The 17,776-nt window shown below is 37.1% G+C and overlaps 1 protein-coding gene across 1 annotated transcript; it reads left to right on the forward strand.

Moving 5' to 3' along the window:
- The first annotated feature begins 289 nt into the window (after positions 1-289).
- Positions 290-17,736, forward strand: slc30a7 (solute carrier family 30 member 7). Its single transcript, XM_051908888.1, has 11 exons — positions 290-474; positions 978-1,079; positions 2,722-2,835; positions 3,011-3,098; positions 3,198-3,327; positions 6,140-6,304; positions 6,467-6,517; positions 9,674-9,809; positions 16,346-16,436; positions 16,785-16,934; positions 17,024-17,736. The coding sequence occupies exons 1-11, from the start codon at positions 395-397 to the stop codon at positions 17,069-17,071; spliced, it is 1,155 nt and encodes a 384-aa protein (XP_051764848.1). The 5' UTR covers positions 290-394; the 3' UTR covers positions 17,072-17,736.
- Positions 17,737-17,776: the final 40 nt, after the last annotated feature.

A 17,776-nucleotide genomic window follows, 5' to 3' on the forward strand; every position in this document is an offset into this window, starting at 1 on the left:
TGAAAAAAATCATTTATTTTAGAAGAGCATTATTCATTATATTATTAGAATATTAGAATGTTATTTCTAAAATAAATAAAAATTAATAAATAGTTAACTTCAGTATTTTATGTAATGGCATTTTAAATAATAAAATCATTTATGCATATTTCTATGGATGGACAAACGGAATGATTATTGAATGAATGAATGAATGAATGAATGAACTTACACGACACAAACATTAAAATCAATGCACAACTATTTAAAAAATCTGTGGGGTTTGTTCAATACTACACAGGGTCAGTGACATGACGCACGCGACGTCGACGCTAGGACTTTCCGCTCTCTTGCGTCCGTACGCTCGTGAAGCCGCAGTGCTGCTCAAAGGCTACCGGAGACGCTTCGCTGAAAAATGCTCCCGTTATCCATCAAAGATGACGAGTACAAGCCTGCCAAATTCAACCTGTTCGTCAAGCTCTCGGGCTGGTTCAGGTAACGACGCTTAAATTGATAATAATTCATTGAGTTTCACTCACAGATGTCGGTTTTGTGTGGCTAAGGTAGTTAGCATGCTAGTTGGCTCGCGAGACTTTATCAAAAATTGAAAGTGTGTCTTCAAAATATTATTTAGATTAATTCCTTAAAAACAAGAGAATAATTATATCCTGAAAAGTTAATTTAACTGTTATGACAAAGAAGCAGACAGCTTCAGGTTATCGTTCAGCCAGACAGATGTTAGCAAGGCGAAGTAAACATTTGACAAAATGTATAATGTCTTTCACTTTATTACATTTGATAAAATATATTCCACAACAGAATACGTCTATTGAGAGTGTATTTGGACCCCATGTCATTTACCCAGAACATTTCATTTAAATGAATAAGTATAAGTATTTGCTTAGCTGTGGGCTTCTACAGCTAGTCTTTCTGGTCAGGCCACTTTTAAATGAATCAGTCTGAAACCTCCCTCTCTCTGTTTTTGTGTTCTTCTCCAGATCAATTCTTGCCGATAAAACTTCTCGCAATCTGTTTTTCTTCCTGTGTTTGAACCTGTCATTCGCGTTCGTGGAGCTGATGTACGGCATATGGAGTAACAGGTAACAGTAGGGGGCCAAACACAAGAATATGCCACGTAGATCTAATGTGGGATGTGCTAGTGTGCTTTTGTTTTGGGCACTTACTTCCGTTAGGAATGGTTTGACTGATGATCTGTTATCATAGTCATCTTTGAAGTGAGATTGATGGCTGGTCAAAGTTCATAAAATACAGGATGTGGCTCAAAACCTATCGAGGTGCCTATCTAGACAGCATATGTGAGCAAATGGGCATGTTTGCATGTTTAACTATACCCTTTAATGTCCAAAAATGCTTTTTCGAGAAGCAGATCTGACTTGGTTTTGAGAAACAGCTGTATTATTCCAAATATATCAAATATGGGGAAAGTGGCATTAACCTTTTGTATGCCATTGTATATTAATCAGTCCGCCCCCCCCCCCCTTTCATTGAGGCTGTAACATTGTTGGTTTTCTATTGTTTTTATTATTTCTGATGTTTAGGTTGTGCACACTGACAGCTTTTTTTTATTATTATTATTATTATTATTATTCATACTATTATTTTTTTATCAATAACAATAATTATAACAGTTGTGTTTATTTATTATTGTTGTTGTTTATAATAATATTCTATTTAATACACTGGTAAAATTGTGCAAATGAATGACACAATCCTACAAATGGAAGTGCAGATAGTGAAGACGTATTATTTATTATTATATCAATAATAATAGTGATACATATTTTTTTAGTAATTTTATGTAATATTATTTATTATAATAATTGATTTAATACACTATCTGTCTTTTCATAATATTATGCATTTTACACAATCTCACGAATGGGAGTGCTGACAGTGAAGCTTGAATTCTTCTTATAATAATTATATTTATAATTATTTTATTTTGTATTGCTTATCATTTTTTATTCTTCTAATTACATTACTAATGATGAGTATTATTTTTATTTATTATTATTGTTTATTATAATAATACTAAATTGTGAGAACCTGAGTTATTATTATCAACTATTTAATTGTATGTGTACTTTTAAAAACACATATAAACATTAATAAGAAAGAGTATAAATAAGTTATAATATTCTTTTTTTATTATTTCTTTTTTTTATTCATTGAAATTATTGGTAACACTTTACAATAAGGTTAATTTGTTAACATTAATTAATGTATTAACTAACATGAGCTAACCGTGAGCAATACATTTGTTACTGTATTTGTCAATCTTTGTTAACGTTAGTTAATAAAAATACAGCAGTTCATTGTTTGTTCATGTTAGTTCAAAGTGCATTAAATAATGTTAACAAATACAACCGCTGATTTTAATAATGTATTAGTAAATGTTGAAATTAACATTAAAAAAGCTTAATAAATGCTGTAGTTCATTATTAGTTTGTTAATGTAGTTAACTACTGAACCTTGTTTTAAAGTGTTACCAGCTTATTTATTTATCTTTTATTTATCTTGCGTAGTTAGACCCACTTGCAACCAGAAATACTTGACACCCAAATCTCTGTCAATATGAACATATCTTTGTCTTTAAATGAAAGAGTGAATAATGTCTAACAAAAGGCCCTATGTGGCTCTGACCTCAATATGGGGTGGGACGCAGTTCTCAGGTTTCATGATAATTGAACACTTCCCTTTCTGTGTTGGTTTGATTTTCAGTTTAGGTTTGATATCCGATTCCTTTCACATGTTCTTCGACTGCACGGCTCTCCTGGCAGGCCTTGCAGCATCAGTCATCTCACGGTGGAGGTCCAATGACTCCTTCTCATATGGGTGAGAGACCACTTCACAGCTTAAAACAACTTTTGTGCTAGAGTACCAATGGCACAAGTTTCATAAGAAGGATATATTCATTTCTGCCTGGGTGGTGTTGACAGGAAATGGCCTGTCTTTGGTAGCATGATTGCATCACTGCATTCTTATGCAAGTCCATTCTATTATTTTGTAGGTATGTCAGAGCAGAAGTTCTCGCGGGCTTCGTGAACGGCCTTTTCCTCATCTTTACCGCCTTCTTCATCTTCTCAGAAGGAGTGGAGGTATGTACTATTATAAGATTACAGTTGATTCACTTGCAAAGTGACATACTGATCCACAAATATCTTTTTATGAATGATGCCATCTTGTCTTATCACCAGAGGGCGCTAGAACCCCCTGATGTGCACCATGAACGCTTGCTCCCGGTGTCTATAGCAGGACTGTTGGTGAATCTTGTGGGAATATTCGTTTTTCAACATGGAGGACATGGACATTCACACGATGGTGAAGGTATCTTATACAGAATAAGCATGCAGTCTCATTTTTCATGCTACTAATCCTCATCCACAACCCCCCAGTCACTAGAAAAAGCTTAGTTCAATAGAAGTATTTTCAATAGAAGTATATACTTCTATTGAAGCTTAGTTCAATAGAAGTAGATTTTTTTGCTTGTATAATACCTGATTGCTTAATATATATATATATATATATATATATATATATATGAGTTGTCAAAAGTACCGACTTCAGTACCTAGTCGGTACTGAAATTTTAAAAATGCGGATTCGTAAACACCTCTGATTGGCCATTGTGTTCACGGCTCATCTGATATGTCTGCGATTGGCTTCAATGATCAATGCTGTAAAAACGTTGTAAATAATCATCAATGACACTCTTCACCATACGCTTAGACAGATACACACGGGAGCGTTTAAAAGCAGGTGTGTATCGCGTACCAGTCCACTGATAGACGCCTGCTTTCAAACGCTCCCGCTCCTGCTTTCGAAACTCTTTCAAATTCAAACACTTCCGTGTGCTTTCAAATGCTGCCATGCGTTGATCATTGTAGCCAATCACAGATGCATCCGATGAGCGCGTCAACACAGTGGCCAATCAGAGGTGTTTACAAATCTGCTCAACAACGCTCAAAGCGTCACATTTTTAAAATTTCAGTACCGAAAGGTACCGAAGTCGGTACTTTTGACAACTCTAATATATATATATATATATATATATATATATATATATATATATATATTATATATATATTTTATTTATATTTATATATATATATATATATATATATATATATATATATATAAGGAATTAAAAATAAGAAAAGTAATTTACTTTTAAATAAAATAAAAGCTGCAGTCTGTAACTTTTTTTTTTTTAATTAAAATTATCCAAAATCAATTTTTGAGCAAGTACATAACCAGCCAGTGTTCAAAACTGTCTCCTTTAGTGTTCCCGCGGGTCCTTAAAAAGTCTTAAAAAGTATTAATTTAGATTTTTAAAATTTTAGGCCATAAAAAGAATGTTAGAACTTGACCTAAAAGGTGATGCATACATCTAATAAGTTTAGAAAAATGCCCTTATGTAGGGAAAGAAAATGCCCCTGGAAATCAATTTAAGGTGGCAAATACTGCTTTTGTCAATATTGCACACCCCGAATTTATAGTATTAATTTTTATTTCTTCAGGTCTTAAAAAGCCTTAAATTTGACTTTAAAAAATGTGCAGCAACCCTGCTCCTTACCTTAGCCCGATTCACAACGGTAAGCTTGTAATAATGTTTTATAATAAAATCGGTACTGGTAGGTTTCCCACCAGTTTTTTTTCTCTCAGTTGTTCAGAACAAAAGTGGCAGACATGTTACTTACCTGTTCAGATGACATTTTCCAATGAATATTCTCATTTTGGTCATACTTCTAAGACGCAGTATCTGTGATTCTGAAGTACAGTATCCACACCGGTGTGGTGACTGACAGCAAACATTAGATTCATCCGCACTGAGGAGCCGTGCCGATGCACAACCCACGTAAAGATGATGATTCCGCAGATATCTGCAATTGCAGGTTTCAAACATGTATCGTTTTAGCATCAATACCGCGCTGTCACAGGAAGTGCAATGTCTAGTATAGGGATTGTTAATCCGTACAGACCAGGCTCCACGGTTTGAACCGCACATGATTCTGCCATTATTTGCAAAGTTCAACTATCATAGAGCGAAAGTTCATCATTTGCACGTGTTTTAGGTCCTGTCAGTTGTGCACACTGTGACAGCATGTGAACACTGAATTCCATTCACTTCCGTTTCTATATGTGCTTAAACGGACACATTCACGCTAAATTATGTCAAAATGTCAGTCTCTGCGAGTATCAGTTGCTTACGGCTTAGGTAATGCAAACAAAGAAAATGGATGTGTATCATTATATTGGATCCGTGCATTTGGTCTTAAAGTGACTGTAGGCAAAATCACTTTTACAGCTTTAATGCAGATTAATTATATTTGACTTATACAGTGAAGACTATAGAGTGTTATTTTACATTTGATTATTCATTTTCTGTACCTGAATACTTACCTAAAAAATATAAAGATCTGTTTATTTCATTTAAATCTCCCCAATCATTCTAGAATTATTCTTTCCAAATAGAGCAATTCAAGTCATCTGATGAATTTTTTTTATATCGCAATATATATTGCAGAAAACGTGCAGCCCTAATATAATATATATATATATATATATATATATATATATATATAATATAAACGCACAACAAAAATGACAGCGCAGAGAGAGCGGCAGTTAAGAAAGCATCTGATCATGAGGTAATTAAAATTACACTGTTATGATAGTTTGATTATAAAGTATATTTGAAACTATAGACTATATATATTTAGCTATGTGAGACTATAGTTTGAATTAATCCCTTTTCTTTGCATGACACATTGACATTAAAGTATAGAATAGCTCTTTTGGCGTTATTCTGAATATTGTAAGCATTCATTTCATGTGTCACAAAACAGAAGAGAGGTTCTTGGGAGCGCGCATAACCGTCACATCCATTGGATTTTCCCAACGAAACCGTTGGGAGTCCTTCACATAAAAATCAGTCTACAGGCTTTCATAGACAACCTAGGAAGTCGGGGTAGGTTTAATTTTTTAGGTTTCGTCACAAGATGTTCACACATTGGCAATACAAAAAGCAATTAGTACATGATTGAAATTCGTATATATAGCCCCTTTAATAATAAGATAAATTATTGATGTACTCTTTTGCTTCTTCATTGATGTGTCCTCTTATTTAAAATTTTAAGGTCATGGCCACAGTCATTCTCTATTTAATGGCAGTGTGGGACATGGACACAGTCACGGAGGCCACGGCCACAGTCATGAGTCCAAACACGGGCATGATCACGGACATGATCACGGGCATTCACATGGAGGACATGGCCATTTACATGACGAACCCCACTGCCACGGTAAGACCTCAAGTTACCTTGCTGATTTGTGAGTCAGTACTGTTATAATGCATCAGATGTGTTGTTCGGTGTCCTCATGCTCAAAATTGCAGAAGCTGTTTTGATACATTGTAACGGTGTCTGGTATAGCATGATTCATTTCTAATCTGTCTGTGTCCTCAGATGACCACTCACACACACCAGGAAAAGGCTCCAGCAAGCAAATATTGCAAGGTATGGCTTTTTTTGTACGTTTAGCTACCTCCAGATGGCGCTAGAGATCTCTTGTTTAGCGATATTCAGCATGCTTTCAGCAAGGCACCAGATATGAAAATATTTACAATCACATCTATCAGGTCTAGACAGCTTTTTCCTCTTTTGTAGGCGGTCAGTGTTTTGAATTCTTAGTAGATGAGGTTCTGTAGTCCATAACAATTCAGAAAATTATGTATCTTCATTTAAACAAGGAAAAACACTTGAAATGAGCGGTCTAGATCAGATGTGACTGAATGATGGACTTTTATGTGTGACGAAGTGACACCTCTGACCATCCCAACCTCTAACCTTTGACTTGGGTCTAACTGGGTTAACACTGACACCAGAGCAAGTGCAGTACACTGTCGCTTTAAATCCTTTTGTCCGAGCTTGTGTGGGAAAGAGCAGAGCAGAGAAAGTAGTTTGTCCCCTTCACCCTGGCACACACAGAGAGAGAATGGATCCTTTGGGAGGCCTGCTCGAGGGAGAAAGAACGGGGCACAGAAGGGAGGACCATGTAGAGAAGGGGGAGGGGAGGAGAGGAGGTGACAGTGCAAAAGGTTATGCTGCCTCCATCCCAGCCGAGGGACCTCTTCTCCACTCCCCGTGATGAATTGCAAGTAGATTGTACCAACCTCCCATCCTGAAGCTCTTTATGTTTACTTTGGCTATGTTTGAAATAACATACTAGTGTACTATTACTTTTTACAGAGCTCTATGCATAGAATATTTAGTAGATGTATTGTATTTGCAAAAATGTGCAGTATGCAATATAATGCACAGACTACTGTTTCCCAAAATTTAAAGCCCTTGACTTGATCTTCCTGTTTCAGAATTGCAGCCTAAAGCTTTTTTTGTCTTACTGTTTAATCTGAATACCGATCCTACATTTTTACACAGTTAAGTTAAATTAACAGTTTAATTCTATTTTTATTGTTATTATTATTATTAATAGTAGTAGTATCATTATGATGAACATATTTTTATTATTATTCGTATTTTACAAAAGACAAATATTTTCATTAATATAATCGTTTTAAAAATGTTTTAATAATAAGAAAATTAATTACATGACAAATTAATATTTTCATTATTGTTAATAATAAATTAAAACAGTATTATTACTATTATTATTTTACAGAAATAGATATTGCTATTGTTATTATTAAGGAAATTAATATATTAATAATAAAATAATAATAAAAATAATCATTATATTTACAAAAATGTATTTTCATGTTCAATAATCATTATTGTTATTATTATTATTATTATTATTTTACAAAATGTAATGGAATGTTGTAGTGCATAATGTAATTATATTAATTCTATTATTATTAAATGAAAACGTTTTTATTTTTAAAAATATACATATTTTCGTTAATAATTATAGAGTATTGAATATTATTATTTCACAAAAATAAATATTTGTAAATGATAAAAAAAATATTAAGTATTTGTCAACTGTTCCACTTAATATTTTCTTGTCTTAATTGTAGGCAGTATATACTGCATAGTATTTGGTAAGTAGTAAGCTAGTATTCTATCTAAACACAGCCGTTGTGGCTGTTTATAAGGACGTGATGAGCTCCGGCATTCTTGTTATTTTTCTAGTACTTGCTTTGACCACATTTGGACAAGGTCTTCACTTATTTGGAAGTTTGCTCCATTACTGCGGTCATGCTTTCTGCAAAACTGAGAGTAACCGCAAATATGTCATCTCTTTCTGTGGAAAGGAAAGGACATAGTGGACTGTCTCATAGCGTGCCACAGCATCATCACGCCACAGTCCACAACTATTCTCCAGTGTCGATCAGGACAGCCAGTACAGACCTTTGAGTTCAGGAGATGTTGACTGACGCACTTCAGCTCCCACTGCATGTTGGTTTTAACGTAGTAGTGTATGTTATGATATATTCTGGAGATTTTGTCTTGGGGGACAGTCTTGCAGGTTGACCATTCATTGTAGGATGTTCCCGTATGACCTGTTTGTGGAATGACATCATCAGTTTGAGGGTTACCGCTAGACATGGTGCCCAGACAGAGAGTTCTGGCCACAGTGATCATGTTTGAATATGAGTGCTAGCAAATGTTGTATCCTCATCCCAGATACAACATTTACTCAATATTAGTGCTTTTTAAGTGAAACCAGGACCTTTCATGTAGACAAAAGCCCTAGTGCACTAGCTTGCTGTATACGACATAGACAGCTACCTTCCTAAGTTTCTTAAAATAAAATAAAACTTCCTCATCTCATAATAAAACTCAGGAATTAACTCATGAAAATTGCTTCTTTTTTTTTTTTCTTTTTTTTACTCAACTCACAGTTGATTCCAGTAGACTTTAATGTTAGCATGTTGCAATGAGAAAAAGCACACAAATATTTAGTAAACTTCAAATTTTAAGTAAATTCAGTTATTTTTAATATAAAATTGAATACATTAACAATTTATTAATACTATTAAGTATATTAAATTTGAGATATAGTAAAAATATATTTTATATTTCTGTATATATTTTATTTACACTACCATTCAAAAGTTTTAGGTTAATATATTTTTTTGAAAGAAATGAAAAAGAAACTTTTAGGATGTATTTAATTAATTAAAAAGTGACAGTAAAGACATTTATAATGTTACAAAATATTTCTGTTTCAAATAGTGCTGTTCTTTTGAACTTATTCATCAAAGATTCCTGAAAAAAGTCACCTTTTTTACATTGATAATAATAAGAAATGTTTCTTGTGCACAAAATAAGCATATTTTTGATTTCTGAAAGATCATGCAACACTGAATGACTGGAATAATACTGCTGAAAATTCAGCTTTGCCTCAAAGGAATATATTACACTTTAAAATATTAATATTGAGATAGAAAACAGTTTTTAAATTGTAATAATATTTCACAATATTATTTTTTTTTTTACTGTATTTTAAATCAAATAAATGCAGCCTTGGTGATCATAAGAGACTTCTTTCAAAAAAAAACATTTTAAAAAACCTTACCATCCCCACATTTTTGAATGGTAATGTGTATTTATTTGTATAATACAATGTAAATGTATATTTACATTTATTCATTTAGCAGACGCTTTTATCCAAAGCGACTCACAAAATGCTTATTTTCTTCATCGCAGGAGTTTTTCTTCATATTGTTGCGGACACATTGGGCAGTGTCGGAGTCATCATTTCAGCCATCCTAATGCAGAAATACGACCTGATGATCGCCGACCCTATCTGCTCCATGCTCATCGCACTTCTTATAGGAGTGAGGTGAGTACACACACCTCGGCCCACGCTATTATGAGCATTGACCTCACTCGACTCCATTCAAGGCATCCTCCACCCTCAACCCCACCCAGAAACCCTCAACAGCACCTAACACAGATCGTACAAAAGCCACTTCACAGTGCCCTTCAACAAGAGCCCTGCGGAGCCGTTGGCACTCCGGCCGGGTGAATTACAGGATACACGCTCGGAGGGTGGAGCCCAGAGCACTTTCTCAACATGTGGCAAAGCCAGAAAACCCAGGACTGGAGTCTCTCATGTGGCATTTTTCAAACAAATCCAGTTGAGAAGGAAAAATGCATGCTTGTCTAGCATTTTTTGTGCCTTTGTTCGCTTTTTAAATGTACCAAATCTAGCATGTCTCCTTCATAATCTTGGAAAAACACATCTGCTAGTTTTATGGTGATGAATAAGCTTCATTTTTTTTGTGTGTGATGTAGGTAATGTGTGTAAAGGCTGTGTAAATTTAAGCAGGAGCTGCTGTGTGTGCACCGTGTTTAAATTGCAGATGGCCTGTGGTTACTGTGCTTCAGTGAAATACCGCCGTTCGGATGGAGAACGTGGCCCCTTTTTGCAAAATGCACGAGTCTTTCCCGTATATTCATCTCGTCTCTCCAACCCCCCCTCTTCCTCGCTCTTGTCTGTGTTTGAGGCTTTTCTTCTCCCTCTCTGGAATGTGGTGGCGATCTGTGAATGTTACTTCAACAAAGGCATCTTTTTAAGATGGATTTTTCCTCCTCTTTGTTTCTCAAAGAGGGGAGGTTTATGTCATAGAGACCCCAGCTTAGACATTTTTTCCCCTCTCTTCTTGAGTTTTCCACGCCGTTGCCTAGTGGCAAATACTGAGCATTGAGAATAAGGCTAAGACTATGGACGCTTTCCCATTTTGCACCTGCGTGACAATGTCTCCGTCTCATTCAGGTGCAATCTGGATGCTGATCTGGTATGGCACACGCACAAAGGTATCGCACAAAAATGGAAAGCCATTAATTTCCAAAGTAGATGATTAAAAACAGTTGCAAACCAGAACAGAGCTCAGCCTCCATCTCATGAAGCCTAAGACTTCGTTCCTGTAGTCCATTTTTAGATGTTGTCTTTTGATGCTGACAGATTTTGAAATGACTAAACCTGTACTGGTTTTCCTAGACCTCAGATAAAGCAAGATTCGTGGCTGTTTTTAGAACTGGATACTAGCATACACTATTGTTTAGATTTTTTGGGTTTTTGTAAGGCCCATACACGGGTATTTTTATAAACAGTTTTTCCTCTTTTGTTTAAAAAAAAAATGTTGTCCACACAAGCACGGTTTAAAAAAAATCTCAGTCCACATGAAAACGCAAAAACTCGCTATGAAGCGCTGTCAAGAGCATGCCAAACCAGCAGGTGGCGATATGACCCTAACCGTAAAGGCATGTTGGCCAGTCAGAAGCCTGAAAAAAGGTTATTGGCAGCAATATTTCGGCTATGTCCTCCATGGCACACACTCGCCTCATGTAAAGAGATAGCGGCGCACAATCTGACGTCAAACAAAGGAGATAACTGTGCACTCCGAAGTTACAAGCCAAAATCTCCGGTTTCACCGGCTACACGACAACACTGCAACCAGTTTCTGAAAATCTTCACCCTGGGAGGCGTTTTCAAAAAGGTTCGGTTTCAGTGACCTGATGATGAACGGCAAAACTGCATAGAAAAAGGTGCAGTTTTGAAAATATCCGTGTTCATGTGGACAGGGCCTAAGAAGTCTCTTCTGCTCTGCTGACGTTTTTGATCAATTTGATCATTTTTGCTGAATTATTTCTTTAAAAAAAAGTGTACTGCATACTGTCTGCTACTCTTTAAAAATATTATGTGGAACAGTATATCAAATTGCTTCATTATGGAAAGATAAACATTCTAAATAGTATTCTAAATCGCATGAAACAAATTAACTCTTTTTTTTTTTTTATTAAATTTGATGTAAAATTGGAAAAGAAAAAGTTAAATTGAGGGTGTATTAACTTATGATTGGAAGGCCATGTCAAGCCCATTGCATTGTGGGATACTGTAGTGTGTGTTTTTGTCCAACTGTTTTTGTTCATATAATGAAAGTCATTGGGGACCAAAACAATCTTGGACCCAAATGAGTTTTTTCAAAGTATTTTATTTTGTGTTCCACTTAAAGTTCGAGTGCCATTAAGAGCATTGTGTGATAAAGCAGTCATTTTGCCAAATGTAGGTCAAGGGTACTTAATGCAAAATTTGCATACTAAGTACAGCATACATACTATATACTGCAGAAATAATAGTATTCTAGTATGCTGTTCTGAAAACAGCCCAAGAAAAGTGATGCATTATCCAGAACTAGGCTTAATTTGTTTGGGGAAACATGCCTGTTATGTATAGATTTATTAAACAAAGCCTGAGTTCATCTGCAACTCTAGACTCTCTTATGTGTTTGAACTTCATGTCTGTGTATGTCTGGCTCAGCAGAATCATTTATTGTTCGAGTCTTGAAAGAGATGGACCATAATTGGCTATGTGGAATGTCTGTGGTTTTTCGTTTGATCGATAAGATGGACTCTGCTTTGTTTGGAGAGCGTTTTTCCCATGTACCCCACATTGTGAGATTGATATTCTCAGTAGAATGCCTTATTTTGATCCAGCCATCTTGCACACATTCAGATGTTTGACCTTTCACTAGGGTGATGGACTTCTCCTTCAACAGCCGCACCTGAGGCGTGACCCATGTGCGCAGGACTCGCCACAAAAGACCCCCCGCTGTACGTGAACCGGGGCGTGTTTAGCTAAGTCCGCTCTGGGTGCGGTAGCCTTGCTTTAGGGGGATATGTTGGTACGGCTGCAGCGGCTGGAGCTGTCTTGGTACCCTGTGATTAGTTGGAGGGAGTGGAGGAGTCCTGCTGCTGTGACCTACAGCAGTCCCCCACCACCAAAGTCTTCCAAAGACCACTAATCGTTTTGGGTCGCAGCCTAAAACCCGAGAAATGGGCGCGTAAAGAACGTTAACAGTAATTAACATTTGTTCTTGGCGTACTAAGCTGGGCCTTTGAGGATGGATTCATTTGTCAGGCCTCAGTGCAAATGTGTTTAAATGGCTCTCCAAAGCTGCTTTTGTTGCATGTTACTGTGTTATTCTTTGATGTACTGTATTTCTTAACATGATGTGCTGGCTAATTAACACTGTACTTTTTTCAGAATTCTAATTCATGGTGTTTAATTAAACGCCACGTGACAGACATGTTTCATAAGATTCATCCAGGTTTACTTAAATTGTCTTCTATATTCAGATTGGGCCCCTTTTAAAATCAGCTGTGTGGCAAGAAATTATGTTTCAGTATTAGGAATCATTTGTAGCAAAGTGTTGGTGGAGCTGGTCAGATGTTCAAATGTCTGTTGACACTCGTACAAAAAAATTTGCCCTCGAATCCAGGCATATGTTTTTATGTTCAAGGCCTAATAGCTATACAGTCCTGTGGTTTTGACCATAACTTGAGTGCAGTACGTTCCTAGCAGTAAAGCATCTTAAGCTTTTTGTGGTAGAATCCCAAGAACTTCTTGCCCTAGAAATGGAAAAGTTTGTTAGGTCCTTGCATATAAATCTCAAGTTAAATGTACCTGCTCTAATTCCCACTGTGCTGATTCAGACAGACTTCACTAAGGTCACCTCATTCCTGCGGTGGTTCTGGTGTCATAAATGTTTCTGCGCTCCAATTAGGTACTCAGGTTGTCTGGGCGTGATAACCAATCATTTCCATGCGGTTTAGAAGTGCTTGTGTTTTTACTGTGTGACTCCAAGCTGGTTTCCTGGTTTCCAAAAAAGTCCATAGGTGATTACATTCGTCCTTGCAGAAATATTTTATTCTGATTGTCACCCTGACCAGGTGGTGACATTTCATCTATGTCACTGGCCAGTTTAACCTTGACGCTCGCACGTAATTGTATTTTGGCTGGCTGAATCACTAATGTAACTGCATTACGGGGGTTTTAGGGCAGGTTAGCGATCAAGCGGCAGTGAGCGGTGAGTAAGAGTGCCTCTGTTTCAATGAACAGGAAGGTGTCGAACAATAGTATGATGTCAGAGGTCTGCGGTACCCTCATCCAGTACTTTCCTGTTTTCATTTAATTTTTTTTAAGAGGGACAAACATACCAGTCACTGAGAGGAATGCACAGTGGCCAGTTTTATGATGACCTGTCACAGTACATGTCGATGGAAACGTATGGTTATATGTTGGAGTGGAATAGGTAACTGACAATAGAAAAACCTTCAGAAAGTCAGCATGTTCTGCAAGGTGACATGCTATACTCCATATAACACTATTTTAAACAGCATTTTATTCTTAATTCTTTTTTTTTATTTATAAATGCAGCTAATTTTAACTACATGGACTACATGGAATATTAGTATATAATGTTCAGTATATAATAAAAAAATAATAAATTAGATATAGTATTTTCACTTAAGTTTTAAACTGTCCCGGCCTTTTCTGCATATTCAAAGCGGTCTAATCCATCAGTCTGCCAGTAGACTTAATTCATTTCACTTTCCAGGTATACTAAAGCTGATAGATTCAAAGAGGGATGAGACGGACTACTCAGGTTCCGGTTTCATGTTCCTATATGGCTTTGGTATAGATTACAAGTTTGTTCTGTTGCTTGGTAAACCACAGTCATTTTGAGTGAGGTATTAACAAAAATGCTTGCATGCGTTGCATTTGAACACATGCATTTAACACATTACCTAATGTTACTTTACCACAAAGAGTGCTGAGTAGTCAGTAAATCTATAGATTGGTCTGGAGCGTAGTGCTAATATTGATATTACTCATCGAAAGTGAAAGTCTGGGGCAACTGACAGGAACATTTCAGCCGAGTCAAGACACGACTCTCGTGAAATGGAAGCCTTATGAGTAACATGATTGCAGTAGGCATGTGACGGTATCAAATTTTCATGTTACGATAATTGCTGAAGACTTTATCGCGGTATATGGTATTATCACGATATTGAAATAAGTTGCAAAAAAAGTGTTGTCATAGTTTAACAGGTTATTTTTTTTATTATAACAATTCTAAACATTTAAATACAATAACACAATACACAAATTATAAAGTGAAATGTTTCAAACAGATTTTAAGTGCAAAAGAATTATGAAGAACAACAGGTAACACTTTATAGTAAGGTCTCATTATTTAACGTTACTTAATGCATTAACTAAGATTAAGAATGAGCAATAGCTACATTTGTTACAGTAGGTATTATTTTTTTGTTAATGTTAGTTAAAAAATAAAACTGATCATTGTTAGTTTTAGCTCAGGTCCATTAAATATTAGTTACAACTCTTTACTTACTTTACTTACTCTTTACTCTAAACTTTAACTAAGAAATTAACTTTTTGCGAATACAAAAAACTGAATGGCTATTTGAAGCATTTTAAATACTTAGTTCAGTAGCAGCTGCTTTGTTTACGGGGTTTCCAGGGTAAGCGCTGCATTTCTGCTGTTCCATCAGCGCCCTCTGCTATCAGAGAGTGAACGTGCACTTTCATTCAGCCCGTCTCCTTCACTCGTTCCACCATGTGCTTCTTGTGCACGTTGGGCTTGTTTACATCTGAGTGCGCGTTCCATTGACGGAGCATACAGCGGTGTTTATACGGTTGATGAGGAAAGTATTCTGAAAATGTATTATAAAAATTTCTTGCCGCCGATAGTCTAGTGGTTAGTGCACCGACATATGGCGCTTACTTTTTAGCAAGGTCAAATGTTGTGAAGTGCATCTTTGTTGATGCCACATTCGCTTTTCAGCTTTGTGAAGGTCTTTATGAGACAACGATCAGCTTCTCCACTTTGGCGTGTCCCAAACTGAGGCTGGGGTTTCAGGGAGGAGTTCAGGAGAACGTGGGGGTGATAGAGTAGATTAGGGACCGGTAAAAGAGTCCAAACCAAGGAACCCTCTAATGGTTCCCAGATGGAGCAGTGGTCAGGCCTCGAAGGTTTGAAAGAGGACTGATGAATTTGTAAGATGCTGGCCTAGCCAAGACCTAGCTTTGATGGGGCAGAAACGGCTGACTGGTTAGGAGAGAAGTAGTCTTAGTCCTTTCCTAATCGGTCAACCGTTTCTGCCAAGTGATTCTTCTGCAGAATGAATGGGTTTGGATGTCTATCCGAGTGTGCTCAGGGTTGCTTGCCGGCTCACACGCACTAAAGCTGTTGGAATGACATCAGCACAGCTCTCTGCTACTCCACCCCAACTATAAGATGGGCAAGTTTATGTTGGACCTTGTTGAGCATGCTCTGAAATAATCCTAATGAAAAGAGTTCTTGTTTGTCATGATTATGACAGAATTTCCTCTCCCTAGCTTTATAGCAAGATGTGTCAAGCTGTAAAATCACAAACCGAATCATACCCAATGACGTCTTTATGTGTGGCGTCCCTTCCTGTTGCCAGAGTTAGCCTGGTACTTGGCGCCCCATTGAGTCAATGTCTGATAGAATGGCAACTCATTTCTCACTTTCCTCTTTCCCACAGTGTGGTTCCTCTGCTCAGGGAATCCATAGGGATCTTGATGCAACGGACGCCTCCTTCTCTGGACCATGCCCTTCCTGAATGCTACCAAAGGGTGAGTCGTTTCCATCTCCTGGATCCTGTTCTTCATGTTTGGCTACTTGCTTGGTTAGACAGAGTTTCAGGATAACCTGGGATATCAACTGGACCAAAAATTAACTAGCTAACCAAGTAGCCACATTCGAAGATTCAGGAACCTGACACCTTATTGAGGGTCAGATCTTTTAAACTTTATCCTGCTGCAAGATGGCGATTCCAGGTTTTTGCCAGGTTGTCCATCTAGATAACCAACAAATGTGGCCTTGACACCTTAATGACCATCAGAACCTCCTCAATTTCTCCTGTTGCAAGATTGCAACAAACTGAGGTAGCATTTGCTAACCTTTTCTCATGTTCTTTACAGGTCCAGCAGCTTCAGGGTGTCTATAACCTCCAAGAACCTCACTTCTGGACCCTTTGCACAGACGTCTACATCGGTACGCTCAAACTCCTTGTGGCACCCGACGCAGATTCAAGATGGATTCTCAGCCAGACACACAACATTTTCACACAGGTGGGGACCGTTGGAAAATACGGCTTAAACAACTTCATCTTGCTCATTTCAAAGTTTCCATTACATGATCTTTTCTGCCCTGTGCCTAGGTTGGCGTCAGACAACTGTATGTTCAGGTTGACGTGGCTGCCATGTAGGAGTCCGCCACACTTCTCCTGATCTGTGGGAGTCCTGGGACCAAAGGCCTTCTGTGCTGCTGTGGGGAAGTTCTCCACCTCAACCCATCTCTCTTTGGGTTTCTGTCACTTCACCTCCATCTTGGATCAAGGTGGAGCTGGTGCAGTCCAGCAGTCTGACTCCACTCTTGCCAGAAAACAACAACTGACCAGCTACAACAATCTGATGTTTTGGAGGGAATCAAGAACTTGCAACATTGTTGCACCTTTCGGTCATTTGAAGTTTGTTATTTGAAGTTCCCCATTGCTTTTTATTTTTATGATCCCACCAAACTGTTTCTTTTCATAATTGTTACCCTTTTCCATTATCAGAATGGGGTTTTAATTATTGGTGGTATGAATGTGGAGTTCAGTGGACGGTTGTAAAAATCGCAGTATGTGATTCATTGACTCTTTTTGTACATCATCGCCTGCTTTGTATTTTGGTTGCACAGTTGTAAAGAGGTGCAGAATTTGTTCTCCAATGCCATTATGTAAACATAAACAGATTTGCCTGCATTTCTTAAGTGCCTTTTTAAAAACGATCATGGACAATCGCTTGGACCGTGTTTGATGGTCAACATGAATGCGATAATCTGGATCTTTATGACTTTGAGTTCTGTCTACAATTAAAACATTCCTTTGCATTTGGCTTTGCTGTTTAATGCATGGTGTAAAATTTGTATG

This window comes from Ctenopharyngodon idella, chromosome 10 (assembly GCF_019924925.1).
Source record: "Ctenopharyngodon idella isolate HZGC_01 chromosome 10, HZGC01, whole genome shotgun sequence".
NCBI lineage: Eukaryota > Metazoa > Chordata > Actinopteri > Cypriniformes > Xenocyprididae > Ctenopharyngodon > Ctenopharyngodon idella.

Coding starts and splice junctions, on each gene's coding strand:
- slc30a7 (XM_051908888.1), top strand. CDS start 395: ATGCTCCCGTTATCCATCAAAGATGACGAGTACAAGCCTGCCAAATTC. Junction 2,836..3,010: donor AATGACTCCTTCTCATATGG/GTGAGAGACCAC, acceptor ATTATTTTGTAG/GTATGTCAGAGCAGAAGTTC. Junction 6,305..6,466: donor TGACGAACCCCACTGCCACG/GTAAGACCTCAA, acceptor CTGTGTCCTCAG/ATGACCACTCACACACACCA.